The 14,583-nt window shown below is 56.0% G+C and overlaps 1 protein-coding gene across 1 annotated transcript in view; it reads right to left on the reverse strand.

Moving 5' to 3' along the window:
- TRAPPC11 (trafficking protein particle complex subunit 11) overlaps positions 1–14,583 on the reverse strand; it is a 37,693-nt gene that overhangs the window by 1,401 nt on the left and 21,709 nt on the right. Inside the window, exons 19-30 of the mRNA XM_004614687.2 lie at positions 13,897–14,027; positions 11,165–11,320; positions 10,726–10,913; positions 10,500–10,648; positions 9,430–9,551; positions 8,627–8,746; positions 7,888–7,953; positions 7,639–7,795; positions 4,887–4,998; positions 2,952–3,043; positions 2,150–2,283; positions 1,098–1,265 (exon numbers count right to left, since the gene is read on the reverse strand). Of these exons, the coding sequence (XP_004614744.2) occupies positions 1,098–1,265; positions 2,150–2,283; positions 2,952–3,043; positions 4,887–4,998; positions 7,639–7,795; positions 7,888–7,953; positions 8,627–8,746; positions 9,430–9,551; positions 10,500–10,648; positions 10,726–10,913; positions 11,165–11,320; positions 13,897–14,027 (1,595 nt within the window). The remainder of the gene's footprint in view (positions 1–1,097; positions 1,266–2,149; positions 2,284–2,951; positions 3,044–4,886; positions 4,999–7,638; positions 7,796–7,887; positions 7,954–8,626; positions 8,747–9,429; positions 9,552–10,499; positions 10,649–10,725; positions 10,914–11,164; positions 11,321–13,896; positions 14,028–14,583) is intronic.

Below are 14,583 nucleotides of genomic sequence, written 5' to 3' on the forward strand. Positions count from 1 at the left end.
ACACACCCCCTCACACACTCACCTTCCCTCACACTCCCGCTTCCTCACTAACCTTCCCTCACACTCCCACCCTCTCTCACATACTTACCTCAACCACCTTCTGTAACACTCGTAACCTCCTCACACACTCAACCTGCCTCACTCACACCCTCTTCCCACACTCACCTTCCCTCACACTCCCACTCTCCTTCCATGCTTATCCTCCCTCTCACACACCCGACCTCCTCAAACACATTCACCATCCTCACCTTCCCTCAGATTCCCACCTCCTCCTCACACACTCACCTTCTCTCTCACACACCCTCCTGCACTGATCTTGCTTCTCCCAGGCCCACCCTCCTGCGCACGCGTTCTCATACACACACCCCTTCTCCTTCACCCGCCTCTCCTCACACTCTGGCCCTCTTTTTTTTTTTTCATTTTCTTTTGGGGTCACACCCAGTGTGTTACTCCTGGCTCTGCACTCAGAAATTACTCCTGGCGGTGCTCGGGGGACCATATGGAATGCTGGGAATCAAACCTGGGTCGACCACGTGCAAAGCAAATGCCCTACCTGCTGTGCTATCACTCCAGCCCTAACACTCTGGCCCTCTTCTTCATGCACAACCCCCCTCCACACAAATACATCCCCTCAAACACTTGTCACACACACACACACACATGTCCACATTCACTCACACGCTGCTGACAGTCTCCACTCACCCCTGCAGGGCCCCGACACTGCCACCCCAGAAGCCCACAGCACCAGAGCTGAGCCCCCAACAGAGGCATTTTCAGAAAGCCAAGCCCGGAGTCACAGAGAGAATTAAGGACGTCTGGGGCGCACATGGAGAAGTTGACTTTGTTTTGATTCCAAGCCCGTTACAAACCAACCACTAGTTCCACACATCCTTTACTGAGCCGGGGGTGGGGGCAAGATTAAGGAGAAACATGTCCAAAAAAAAAAAAAATGTTCCGGGGAAATACCGATCTACCAAGGGAGAATTCGGATCTCTGCTGCGAAACGCTGTAGCGGTAACTGTACAGACCTAAACGGGCTGGGCCACCTGCCGCTCAAGGCCATCCCTGCCCACGGCCGCGTCCTGCCCGCGCCTCACCTTCACGAAGATCCTGGTGGGGATGAAGCGCCGGAGCAGCTGGGTGGTGAAGCTCGGGAACCTTGGCAGGCTGATGTGCAGCGAGGGCAGCTGCTGGTAGCCGGCCATCAGCGGGTAGAAGTTGTACAGCATCTCCTGCTCGGCGCCAGGCAGGATGCGCAGCCGAATCTGAATCCCGGGAAGCCCGTTGTCGTTCACTCAAGAGCCGTGGGCTGTGGGCCCCCCCATTTCTGAGAGCACGGCAGCCCCAGCCCTGCAGGGGTGCTCCCCTCCCGCCTGGCCTCAGAGTCGCCGGGCCGGACAGAGCCCGGGCTGCAGAGCTGAGTGGGCCAAGTGAACCGCACGCACCATCCCCCTTCTAAGGAGCACTTTGCAGCTTCCATGGAGGGCTGGGGTGGGCTCACGCGGCAGCGCCCTGCCTTGTATGTGGTGGGCCCTGGGGGCCGGCACCACAGCACCTCAGCCCACCTGGGTGCAGCAAAAATTGAAAACCTTAATTGGGGCGCCACAGTTAGCCTCCACAGATCTTTCCTGGCTCTGTTTCAGGGGTTCTCCTGCAGGTGCTGGGTCTGGGAACTGAACCCGGGCAGGCTGCACTTTCCATCCTGCCCCCACTTTCAGGATTTTTTTTTTTTTTTGGTTTTTTGGTCGGTCAGTTTTGCGGCCACACCTGGCAGTGCTCTGGTGTTACTCCAGGCTCTGCACTCAGAAATTACTCCTGCTGGGGGGGTCTGGGAGACCCTATGGGGTGTCAGAGATTGAACCTGGGCTGGCCACGTGCAAGGCAAGCGCCCTACCCACTGTGCTCTCACTCTGACCCCTCTTGGAGGGATTTTTACAGTACGGAACTTGGGGGTAGGGGGTGAGGGAGATGCTGAAAATTAAGCCCACACACATGGGGCTGGGGAGACCGGGGGCACCAGGCACATCCTCTGCCCTCTGTGCCTCCCCTGGAAGGGTGCAGCCAGCACGGGCAGAGAGGCAGAGGTGCATCTGCAGGAACCCAGCACCACCCAGCCCCCTCCCCGCACCCGTGGCTGCACACGGCCCACCTGTTTCAGACCCGAAAACATGAAGGCGTCGCTGGGCTCCACCGAGATCTCCGCGTCCTGGACCACGCCGGTCTTATTCTGGAGGCGGTAGCGGACGGGCAGCGACTCGCGGACGCGCCCGAAGGAGGGCAGCTCTGGGGAGAAGGCACAGCTCGTCACCCCACCAGGCTCGCAGCCGGACCCGGCGGGACAGCCCCTCGCCCTTCGGATGGGAATTTAAAAATACCTCTAACGTGCCTAAGTACTGAACGTGTCTATAAACCCCTCTGCTGCCCGGGTGTTAGGCATTTACCTCTAATTGTCACAGGTACCCTATCCTACTGCATTTAGTGAAGTTCAATTTGTTTGGTTATGGGCTAAAATACGAGAACTCTTCTAACATGAGATCAATACACAATTTTCATTGTTTATTTTTTAAAAATCAGTGTGATGGTTTTGTTATTTTCTTTAGGATATTGGAAGAACTTATACGGAGGGAAGTGAGGAAATCATCTGGGATGAAAACTAAAATGTGTAGCATAATTAAAAAAGAGCATTTCCAGAGAAGAAAATGAGGCCCTGAATCTGTGACAGGGGCTGAGACAGGGCTTCGCTTCCTAGTGCCGGGCAGGGTGGCCACGGAGATGGGCAGGGTCTTGTGGCCAGAGCACAGTCCTAGAGACGCCCCGCCCCAGCCCCGCCTACTATGCCCCCCACCCCCACCCCACCCCCCTCCTCCCGGCCCCGCCCTCTTCCCAGGCCCCACCTCCTCCCGGCCCCGCCCTCTCCCCAGCCCCGCCTCCTCCCGCCCCTGCGCCCTCACCTGCGTCCACGTGGAGCGGGATGTTCTCGACCAGCACGTGCGGGAGGGTGACAGGGGTGCGGATGACGGGCACGTCCGCCATGGCTGCGGTCCTGGGGCAGAGAAGGGCGCCGGTCACCTGCCTCTACCCGCGCCGGCCATGGGGAGGCCCGTGGAGGGGTGGACACAGTCGACCCTGATCCAGAAACGCTCACGGGGGCGGGAGCCCCAGGCCACTGCTGGCAGGAGCCAGGGATGCCCACCGCCTCCACCCCAACGCGCTCATCTGCCACGGGCTCCATGCAGCCACTGATGACAGGACACCAGCCCCCGGTCTCCCAGGGGACAGGCACCCGCCCGCCAGCCCTCCCGCGGGGGAACAGGCTGCGCTACAGCTGTCCCCGACGGCACAGGGCCCGGCGCGAAAGGACGCTGCCCTAATCCCCGGCCACACACATGACACGCTAAGTGCCAGCAAGGGAGAGGCAGGGAAGGGGCGGGTTTTCCTAACTCAGAAAAACTCCCTTCAGCCTGGGGACAGAGCAGTGGCACAGTGGCCCACAGGGCTCAATTTAGGTTCCCCATGCGGTCCCCCCAGCCCGCCAGGAGTGACCCCCGAGGGCAGAGTCAGGAGTCAGCCTTGAGCACGGCCAGACGTCAGAAACAAAGCCCATTTTTCCAAGTTCATTTCTCAATCATCTCACACTGTTTAAACACAAGATGTTCAAGCCACACCCAGAAAATGGACTAGTTTACAACACTTAATTCTTTTGTTTTTTGTTTTTTGTTTTTTTTGCTTTTTAGGTCACACCTGGCAATGCACAGGGGTTACTCCTGGCTCTGCACTCAGGAATCACCCCTGGCGGTGCTCAGGGGACCATATGGGATGCTGGGAATCGAACTTGGGTCGCCCGCTTGCAAGGCAAACGCCCTACCCGCTGTGCTATTGTTCCAGCCCCACAACACTTAATTCTTATCCGAATTCTATCCACACTGTTTTGGTTCTCGCTCCCACTTATTTGGTTCCTTTCATATTGGTCTTAAATTCCCATCATCTTCTCCAGCAAAGGAAAGCATGTCTTCGATGAGACTGATCCCTATATCACACAACTTTCGCTGCTGGGCAAACACCAACTTGAAAAGTTCAGAATGGACATGCAAAAACAACAGCACAGCGGGGAGGGCACTTGCTTGGCACATGGCTGACCCGAGTTCAAGCCCTGGCATCCCATAGTGTCCCCAAGCACTGCCAGGAGTAATTGCTGAGCGCAGAGCCAGGAAGAAACCCCGAGCATCACCAGATGTGGGTCCAAACCCAAAGGACAAAAAGAACAGCAACAAAATAAGATAAAATAAAAGCCCTGAGTGGACACTGACAGAAGGGGCTGACCCAGCTGCAGGATATCGTCCCAGGCCACCCGGCGTAGCTCGGCCTGCTGCTGTCACCTGTGGCTGACCAGCCGTGGCTGTTCAGCTGGGAATAATTCTATCCGTAAACACCAGGGCACTCTCTCCTACTCCATGTATCTTAATGGTCCCATCACTAGAATTCCTTTGGCAAAACTTTCATCCTCAGGGCTGGAGTGATAGCACAGCAGGGAGGGCGTTTGCCTTGCTCGTGGCTGACCAACTCGGGTTCGACCCCCAGCATCCCATAGGGTCCCCTGAGCACCGCCAGGAGTAATTCCTGAGTGCAGAGCCAGAGGAACCCCGGAGCATCGCAGGGTGTGACCCAAAAGCAAACAAACAAACAAAAAAAACCACAAAAAACAAACACTTTCATCCTTGTACAAACTGCAGCAAACATGGGGAAGGTCCCAGCGTCCCTGGAGCCTCTCTCCGGCCCTGACTGTGGTCAGCGAGAACGTGGCGACCCTGCTCTCCAGGGCCGAGGGCGACTAGGACCCGCAGGAGACTAGCACCTCGACGCAGGGCAAGCCGGAGGGCCCACCTCACCTTTTCCAGGAGATGATATAATGGCCGGTGGCTACTCCGCCTTCCATGCTTCCCACTGACGGGCAGCGCAGGCAGAAGCACTCGCTGGCGCTCTCGCCCGTCTGTAAGACAACTGAAGAGACGGGTGTTAAGCCCCGCTGGCCCGGCTGCCCCCGGGAAGGGGCAGTTCCACCGCTGAGTCGTGGGAGAAAAACGAAGTGCCTTACCAGCTGCGGCTCATCCACACACACACACTTGGCCATGACGGTTCAGAGACTATGGAGCCACTTTTTGTTTGTTTGTTGCTCGCTTTGGGGGAGCCATACTCCTGGCTGGGTTTGGGGAACCATCAGGGGTGCCGGGGTCAGTGCCTTACCCCCTCTCTCTGGCCTGATACAAAATGACTTTTTCAGGCCCAGAATGCTACTACAGTGGAGAGAGGGCATTTGCCTTGCATGTAGCCAACCTGGGTTCGACCCCAATCCCATATTGGTTCCCCAAGCACAGCCAGGAGTAATTCCTGAGTGCAGAGCCAGGAGTGACCCTGAGCATCACTGGGTGAGATCTACCCGTGCCCCACCACCGCCTACAAAAAAACACAACTTTTTCAAATTCCCATTCAGTATTTTTTTTTCCCACTCTATCAAATACTCCATTGCAACTAAAATAACATAGACCTGTATATCTCTGACAAGCTTCTATGAGTAAAAATTTGAAGTCAGGGGCCAGAGTGATAGGACAGCAGGGAGGGTAGTTGTATTACACCTGGCCAATCCAGGTTGATCTCTGGTCCACAAGATCCCTGAGCTCCACCAGGAACAATTCCTGAGTAGAGAGCTGGGAGTAACCACTAAACATCGCTGGGTATGGCCCCCAAACAAAAGGGGAAAAACTGAAGTAAAAATAATACCCCTTGGTGATTATTCTTCTTTGTCTAAATTACTTCACGTCTTCAAAGGGAGTCTCTTGGTTGGGAGGGGTAGAAGGGGCGGACATTTTAGTGACTCTCTGAGTACTCAAACGTCATTCCAAAAGCCCCCGGCTTTCTCTGAATAAACAGGCATTATTGATGTTACTCTAATGGAAACACATCCCACGTGGCCTCCCCACAGAGACTCGTGGTCACTGATGCAGTAGCCAGGGCGTCTGCTTCTCGTCACTGTCACACCTGATGTCCCCAAGCCAAACAAGGGCTCAGCTGAAGCAACCTTCCTGAGATTCCCACCCTCACGCTCCGGCACATTCCGTCTGCTTCCAGGGGCTCCTTCTGGTGGGACACTCAGGCTGCAGAGATCAGACACCTTGGAGTCCCATCCCCAGCCCCCAAAGTCTCGCCCCTAAACGGGAGCAGACATGAGTGCCCAGCAGATTTATGAGACTTCCTTTTTTCTTTCTGGCCTGGATCACACCCAGCGATGCTCAGGGGTCTCCTCCTGGCTCTACACGCAGGAATCACTCCTGGCGGTGCCCAGGGGACCATATGGGGTGCTGGGGATCGAACCTGGATTGGCCGCGTGCAAGAGAAATGCCCTACCCGCTGTGCTATCACTCCGGCCCCAAGTGAGATTCTCAAAGAAAAACAACATCCCTCAACAGAAATGTTTCCAAGGGAGGATGCAGAGACAGATCACCGAGTATGACTGTGGGTGGACTGATCTAAAGCAAAAGGCAGCAAAGCTGCTAATCTAGTCTCTGACTCCTTGAAATCATTTTAAGGACAGCCAGAGAGACGACAGTGCAGGAACTCACACGCTTGCCCTGGTTTGATCACCAATACCCTGCAGAGTCTAACAGCGCCACCAGGGGGCACTCCTGAACACGAGCCAGGAACTGTCCCTGATCTCTGCTGCTCTGCTGTGTGGGGACTCCACATCGAAGACCCGAAAAGTAATTTTCCAGCAGAAATCTGATGGCAGTGGCGGTGCTGGAGGGAAGATGAGGGGTACCGGGAGAATGGCGGAGGGTGTGGTGCTCGAATGTTTCATGCGTGAAACCCTCCTACTAACAGTATCTCACAGTGCCTAAAATAAAATTTTAAAATAAAAACTAGACAACGATATGGAAGCCCCATATGTAGAAACATTTTTTTAAAAAGATAATATCAAAAACATATTAATTCAAGCCTACTAAGAGAGCTTTTTGAGGGGCCCAGAGCAATAGCACAGCCGGTAGGGCGTTTGCCTTGTATGCAGCCGACCCGGGTTCGATTCCCAGTGTCCCATATGGTCCCCCGAGCACCGCCAGGAGTAATTCCTAAGTGCAGAGCCAGGAGGAGCCCCTAAGCATCGCTGGTTGTGACCTCAAAAGCCAAACAAATATAGAAAAAAAGACTATCACAGGACAATAACTGTATTTGGAAGGACGGGAAGGATCTAGTTCATGGACTTGCAGTGCAAATGGAAGCGGGGGGCCGGAGAGATGGTGCAGTGGGCAGGGAACTGACTGTGTTTCAGCCTGGGCACCACATACGGTCCCCCAAGCACTGGCAGGAGCGACCCCTAAGTGCAGAGCCAAGAAGTAATCCCTGTGCATCACCGGGTGTGAACCCCTCAAAAAAGCAAAAAGCAAAAAAAAAAAAAAAAAGTTTTTAACTAAAATAGGCCACACATCTACAAGTGATGACTTTTGCCGTGTCAAACGCACATTTCCCAGAGCTAAATTGTCTGAGATTCTTGGTTCACGTGTCATGCAGCAAATGACCAGGTCTTACACTGCACAGGAGCACACACACCCGCCTCATACACCCCGTCATCTGCCGTCTGTCCGTCCATACCTTTGTCCAGCTGGGACTCCAGCTGATCCACGGGGCTCATGGAAGGCGCCAGCTGCAGCTCACTGGACACAATGGTGAGGGCCCAGGGGGACGCGCTGAGGAGGTCCGTCATCAGCAGGAAGGGGATGTCAGCATAGACTCTCTCCAGGTGCTCAAACTGGCAGGGTGCAGAGAAGAACTGGTGAGGTGGCCGCTCGCCGCCCACAGCCAGACCCCAGGGGGCTCCTAGGACGACACCCAGAAACGCACCTTCGTAGAAACAAATCTCACAGCCACGTCGAATGGGAAGACCGTCTCTATGGTGACCGTCTCGTCCTGCGGGGAGACGGAAAGGCGACCCTGAGTCCCGCATCATCACGGGCGGCACGAGCAGGTCCCCCGGGGAAGCCAGGGGAACATGGGAAGCAGCCTCGGCCCTTTCCCCCACCCAGACTCAGCTCCCGGAGATCACTGTTCGGGTTTGGGGGCCAGACCCAGGGGCGGTCTCAGGGGGGTCACTCCTCAAGGGGCTTGGGGGACTCTGTGGGGCTCCAGGAATCAAGCCTGGGTCAGCCAGGTGCCAGGCAAATGCCTTAACCCCGGCACTGTGTCTCTCCGGCTCCCAAACTTTCTTTCTTTCTTTCTTTGTCTCACACCTGGTGATGCTCAGGGGTCACTCCTGGCTCTGCACTCAGGAATTACTTCTGGCGGTGCTTGGGGACCATATGGGATGCTGGGAATCGAACCCGGGTTGGCCTCTTGCAAGGCAAACACCCTACATCGTTGGGTGTGACCCCCCAAAAAAGCTAAAAGTAAAATAGCCCATCAACACCTAAAGGCTGGGATCAGTGGGTAAGCGCCGGCTCCACGCACACATCACCAGGACGTGGCCCACGGCACCCCCAACACCCGCAAACCTGACCCAGCACTCCCCATACGAGCCCTCGAGCCGCCTGCCTCAGGGAACAGTGGCAATGACGGTGCAGAGGGAATGTGACACGCACAGCACCTTGTGGCACCTGCAGACGATCTCTTTTTCTTCAACGGTTGTGTTGATCAGGTAAGAAACGTACACGAGGAACATTCTGGAGCCCACAGTCCCGCAGCGGACGAAGAGCATTTTCTCCAGCTGCAACCAAAGCAGGGACAATTCCGCTCAACCCCACACCTGTGACGCCTCCTGTCCCTGCTTTCCACGGCTGTGCCCGTGCCCTGGACGGTTCACGATGCCCACTGGCCACGTTCCTGCAACGCTTCCTCCAGACGGAGCCTCCCAGGGCCTAAGACTGGGGTCAGGGCTCCCCAGCGGTGCTCGGGGACCAGGCCCGGCCCTCCCACACCCCAAACCTGCACTCTAGACCTTGGCACTCTCCCCCTCACCCCTACTCCTCTGGCCCACCCTCAGTCTCAAGTGGCCGAGAATTCTTGGCCACTTGTTCTAGTCTCTTCTCTTTCTCTTTCTCTTTCTCTTCTTCTCCTCCCCTCTCCTCTCCCCTCCCCTCTCCTCCCCTCCCCTCCTCTCCCCTCCCCTCCCCCCTCCCCCCCCCCTCTCTCTCTCTCTCTCACACAGACACACACACCAGGCAACAATTTTGCATAGGACCACCTGACCAGAAATGGTCTGCCTGCCTCCATTTCCCACCTGTAAGTAAGGACGAACCCCACCCCCTCGGTCCCCCCAGCCCCAACTGTTCACTCTGGAAAGCCAGGACGCACTGGAACCGGCTCTGGTGTGTGTTCTGCACGTGACTGGGAGGGAGCTGATAACGTGAGCCCAGCGCCACCCTCCCCACGCCCCGCGGGCCCGGTCACCTGCTCCCCGGGATTCAGGTCCCCAACGGGGATGTCGGTGAGTAAGGCTGGGTAGGACTCATCACACAGCTCCGCGCCGTGAAGAGTCACGTGTGTTTTCTGAGTCAAATTGGCGTCTTGTCCTAGAAACACAGAGAGAAACTCCCTGACCCGCGGGCAGAGGCGGACGGTGCTGGAGCGAGGCCCCTGGGAAACTGTTTTAAACTAACCTGCGATAGTGACGCCAGTGAGGCTTATAGGGGTAGGGGGTGAGGGCAGGGGGTGTCCCACACAAAGGGTCACTCCTGGCTCCTGCGCTCAGGGATCACTCCCGGCCGTGCTGGGGATCCCACATGGGGTGCCAGGCTGGCCGCGTGCAAGGCAAGCATTTCACCTGCTGTACTATTGCCTCGTCTCCTAACAACGCTTATTTTACGTTCAATTAAGTTGCCTGTTTTTTTTTTAAGTTTGAGTTGCGTTTTCAAGCCCCCATTCTCTCTTGAATACCTCTCTCCCTCCCTCCCTCCCTCCCTCCCTCTCTCTCCCTCCTCTCTCTCTTCCCCTCTCTCTCTTCCTCTCCATTTACTTCCTCTCTTTCCCCTCACAACTTTCTAAGTAATTTCTTGAAATAAAAAGAACTATTTTGCTTGGGGGCCAGAGCAAAAGTACAGTGGGGAGGGTGCTTGCTTTGCATGCAGATGACCTGGCTTCAATTCTGGCATCCCACAGGGACCCCCGAGCACCACAAGCAGTGATCCCTGAGCACAGAGCCAAGAGGAAGCCCTGAGTACCACCACTGCCAGGTGTGGGCCAAGACAAAACAAACAAACAACTTTGCTTAAAAAATCAAGAAAGAAAGAAAGAAAAAGGAGATGGGAGGGCCAGAGAGGTTGCCCAAGGGTTAGCGCAGCTGATCCTTGTCTGGTCCCTGGCACCATGGGGTCCCCTGGAGGGTCCCCGAGTGTGATCCCAAAGGCAGGACCATTGGCCAAGAATGGTCTTGATGAACCCTAGGCCTCCAGGGCACTTCAGAGCCCCCTCCCCACCCCCACGACGACCACTTTATCCCCCCCACCAAAAGGGCGGCTTACCGGGCTTTAAGCCGGCTGTGAGCTTCACATCCCGGATGCGGGTCTTCTCGTGTGACTGGACGGCCACCACCAGGCAATACATTTCATTGGCCAGGGCGGGCGGCGCGTGGCGCAGACTCACGGATATGTTGGGGACCCTGGAGATGACCCTGTAGGGAGGCGGCCACTGAGCAGGGGGCCCGGGCACCGGGTGGGCCACGCCACGCCGGGGGCTGCCCCCACTCACATGGTGCTGGCCTGCATGGCCAGGCCGTCCCACGGCACCTCGCTGGCCGGGAGCTTGGGGCGCCGGCGGAAGGAGCGCGAGGCCTGCAGGGCCTCCTGGGAGGACGCGGCGTCCCCGCCTCCACCCTGCCAGTTCAGGACCACACACCTGCCCGTCTCGCTGCCCAGAACCAGGTCGACAGACGTGATCTGCAGGGAGGAAGCCCGTGGGAGCGCCGTCCCCCCAGCTGGGTGGCTGGAGCGCGGGGACGTCACCCCGACGACCTACAGTCCGGGCCACCTTGCAGCCGAGAGACCGACTGCGCGAACTCACAGCCACATTTGCCCCGGCTGGGTCCGGCCCCCAGCACCCCCAGGCCCCCCGCCCCCGAGCCTCACCAGGAGTCAGCCCAACCACGAACCCAAACGGGCCAACCACCAGGCCAGAGGCCGAGACTGACCTCGATCTTCTTCCCCACGTCTTCGGTTCTGGCGACAAACTTGAATAAAAACTTCCTGGTCTTCCCGGGCAGCAAGCACATGGGGCCCTGGGCCGAAGTGTCCAGCACGTCGCCTGCGGTGGCTGCTTCTTCGATGACACAGAACTGGTTGTATTCCTGGAAAAGAGCGGGACGAGGCATGTGTGTGTCTGGGGTGGGGGGGCTTTGCTCAGCCCCTCCCGCGTCTCTCCCTGCACACCCGGGGCAGCCCACAGGGGGCTTCACCATTGCTCTCTCCCCTCCCCCCTCCACGACTTGGCCGCCACCGCCAGGGCCCAGCGCTAACCTGGGCTCACACCCCTCCGCTCTGGGCTGAACGGTCCGTCCCTGCACCAAAATATCCCTGGGAAGGGCCTCCCGCGCACTGCTAGGGAGATACCCTTGTCCCACCGTCCCCCACCAGGGGAAGAAAAAATCCATACTCGTCTTCCGGTCAGCCAGGCTCAGGAAACCAACCTCAATTAGAGACGTCAGATTCTTCCCAGTCAAAAACTACGGCAACAGGGAACTCTACCGCCCGCCCACAAGCCGACGGACGGTTAATGCAAGCACGCAGGGACCAGTGCGGGCTCCCAACTTCCATCTCCTTCCTCCCTTCTCTCTGCTGAGCTCCTCCAGGGTCCTGCAGGCCCGGGCCCTGCCACCCCAGGTCCCCAGCTAAGGGGGGCTGTGTCTCCGCTTGCCCACCCAGCGCTGTGTGGCGACCAGACAAAAGACAACCGTCTCCCCTCTCCTCTGCATCTGCCTTCGGGATTAATCTCATCTCCGTCGTGCACCCCTCCTCCCTGCTCCGGCAGGCCTAAGGCTCGCTGGATTTCTACCCTCTGCTACCGAAGCTGGTCCTCCTGACCGCGAGAGCCACTGGGAGCCAGCTGCCCCCGGCCCACCCCCTAAATGCTGGTGTTCCAGGGGAGCTCAAACATGCTTGATTTTTGTCAGGTCCACTGCAACGCTAAGACCAATTCAACAAAGGCAGCTGGCGAGGGACTCCCTGTCTGCCCTTGGTCTCAGCTCTCTGCACCATGGGGTTTGTCTGTTTGCTTCCCATGTGGGCCACACCCGGCGGTGCTCAGGGGCTCCTCCTGGCTCTGTACTCAGGGGTCTCTCCTGGCGGAGCGAGGGAGTCCTACGGGATAGGGCTCAGGTCTAAGCCACATCAGACTTATTAATGCCATTATTCATGGTAGGTGTTCATTTTATTATGACTGCCACAGCCATAATAATGTTGCATGGTAAGGATCAAACTCCTTACCCATTATACTATTTCTCTGGTCCCTTAGCACTGTAGCACTGTCGTCCCGTTGCGCATCAATTTGCTCGAGCGGGCACCAGTAACGTCTCCGTTGTGGGACTTGTTACTGTTTTTGGCATATTGGATACGCCACGGGTAGCTTGCCAGGCTCTGCTGTGCAGGTGGGATACTCTCGGTAGCTTGCCGGGCTCTCTGAGAGGGACGAAGGAATCAAACCCGGGTCAGCCGCATGCAAGGCAAACGCCCTCCCTGCTGTGCTAGGGCTCCAGGCCACTCTGGCCCCTTAGACCATAAATTTTTTAAAACAATTTGTTTCAAGGGCTGGAGCACTAGGACAGCGGGGAGGGCATTTGCCTTGCACGCAGCCAACCTGGGCTCAATCCCCGGCATTCCATGGGGTCCCCCGAGCATTGCCAGGAGTGATTCCTGAGTGCAGAGCCAGGAAGAAGCCCTGAGCATTGCTGGGTGTGACCCAAAATGAAAAAAAAAAAAAAAAAAGTTTTAAAACGAAGTTTTTTTTTTCAAATGAGGGACAACATTGAGTGCCCAGGGACCAGGGGATGCCAAGGATGAAACTCGGCTTCCTGCGTGAGGAGCCGGTACTCAGCCCACAGGGGTGCCGCTCAGGAGGCGAGGTGAATCTATGATGCCCGCTGAGCTCCTCACCTGCAGACCTATCCCATACACCCAGGGTCACATGGAAACATCCCAGGTGGCCTGAGCGCCACCGAGAGGCCCACGCCAACCTGTTCCCCGCCACAATAAAAGCAAGAGTGATCTGAGGATGATTCTCTACCAAGTGAGCTTATGCCTAAAAGAGTCGGAATGGAAAAAAAGAAAGTGTGTGGAAACACGACTGTCACACTTCAAAAATAAGCTCATGGAACACTGTAGGACTGAAACCTAACCGCCAACAGCTTCGCAAGGGTCTATTCTCAGTGATTCAATAAACAGAAAATTTTAAATAAAAAAATAAAATGACTTGCAAAAAAATGTTTAAAAATAACAGTGAAAAAAAGAATAATAAAAACCGCTGTAACTAACAGAACTGAAAAAAATATATACACATGTAGACAAAATATATATATATATATATATATATATATATATATATTTTGGCGTATTCAGTATGCCAAAATATATACACATGTATAGACAAAATGATCCTAATTTTGCCCGGGGGGTTGAGGAGAGAGGAACCTTATCTAAAAATGGGTGTCTCCAAAATGTCTAGAATATTCTGGAAGCTAACAGTAACTCCAGAAGTCCAGAAAAACGTGCTTCTTTCACCAGACTTCACCGCGGTCCATTCACGGGGTGACACTGTCAGGGTCCCAAATCCTGACCCAGCGGAACAGCGGTTACGCTCAGGCACGCTCGAGGCCGACATGCTGTACCTGGTGGTTGTTACCTTGGTGCTGCCCCGTCACGGCGCTGTTACCTGGTTGTTGAAGCTGACGCAGAGCTTGGAGAACCTGACGGGGTGGGGGCAATCGGCCTTCAGATACACATCGAACTGCACGGGAACGTCCACGTGGAAACTCGGGGCGTGGAACTTGGCTTTGCACTGCACTAGAAGTCAAAGGCCAGGGCGTCATCACCCACGGTGACGCTCGGGCCCGAGGCTCGGCGAACTCCCGCCCGGGAAGCTACTCGACAGACGGACCTTAGCTTGCTTCTCGTTGGCAAAACTTAAAATCTGGCTCCCAAACCCGTCCTGCACTTCTAAAATGTAGGTATGTTCCTGAAATGTAACTCACCTAAGATTTTGTTTTCATTTCTATTTTGGTTTGGGGGAGAAGGGAGGGGACACACCCAACTGTGCTGCCCCGACTCTGTGCTCGGGGACCACCCCTGGAGATGCTCAGAGGACCACATGGAGTGCCGGAATCACACCCAGGTTGGCCCCGTGCTAAGCAAGCACCTCCCCACTGGACTCTCACGCCGGCCCCTCACACTGGATTGTAAAGAAGGAAAAGGGGCTGTTTTGCTGGTTTTGATTTATTTCAAAAGGCCTGCCTCAGCACAAAGCTTTTTACGATATTTGTTCTACAGCAGGTAAAACGGCTCCTGCAGTGGAAGTGCTCATGGTCTGGATGCCAAAATTACTGAACTACAAACCTTTTCA

The sequence above is a fragment of the Sorex araneus genome, chromosome 1 (genome assembly GCF_027595985.1).
Source record: "Sorex araneus isolate mSorAra2 chromosome 1, mSorAra2.pri, whole genome shotgun sequence".
In the NCBI taxonomy this organism is placed as follows: domain Eukaryota; kingdom Metazoa; phylum Chordata; class Mammalia; order Eulipotyphla; family Soricidae; genus Sorex; species Sorex araneus.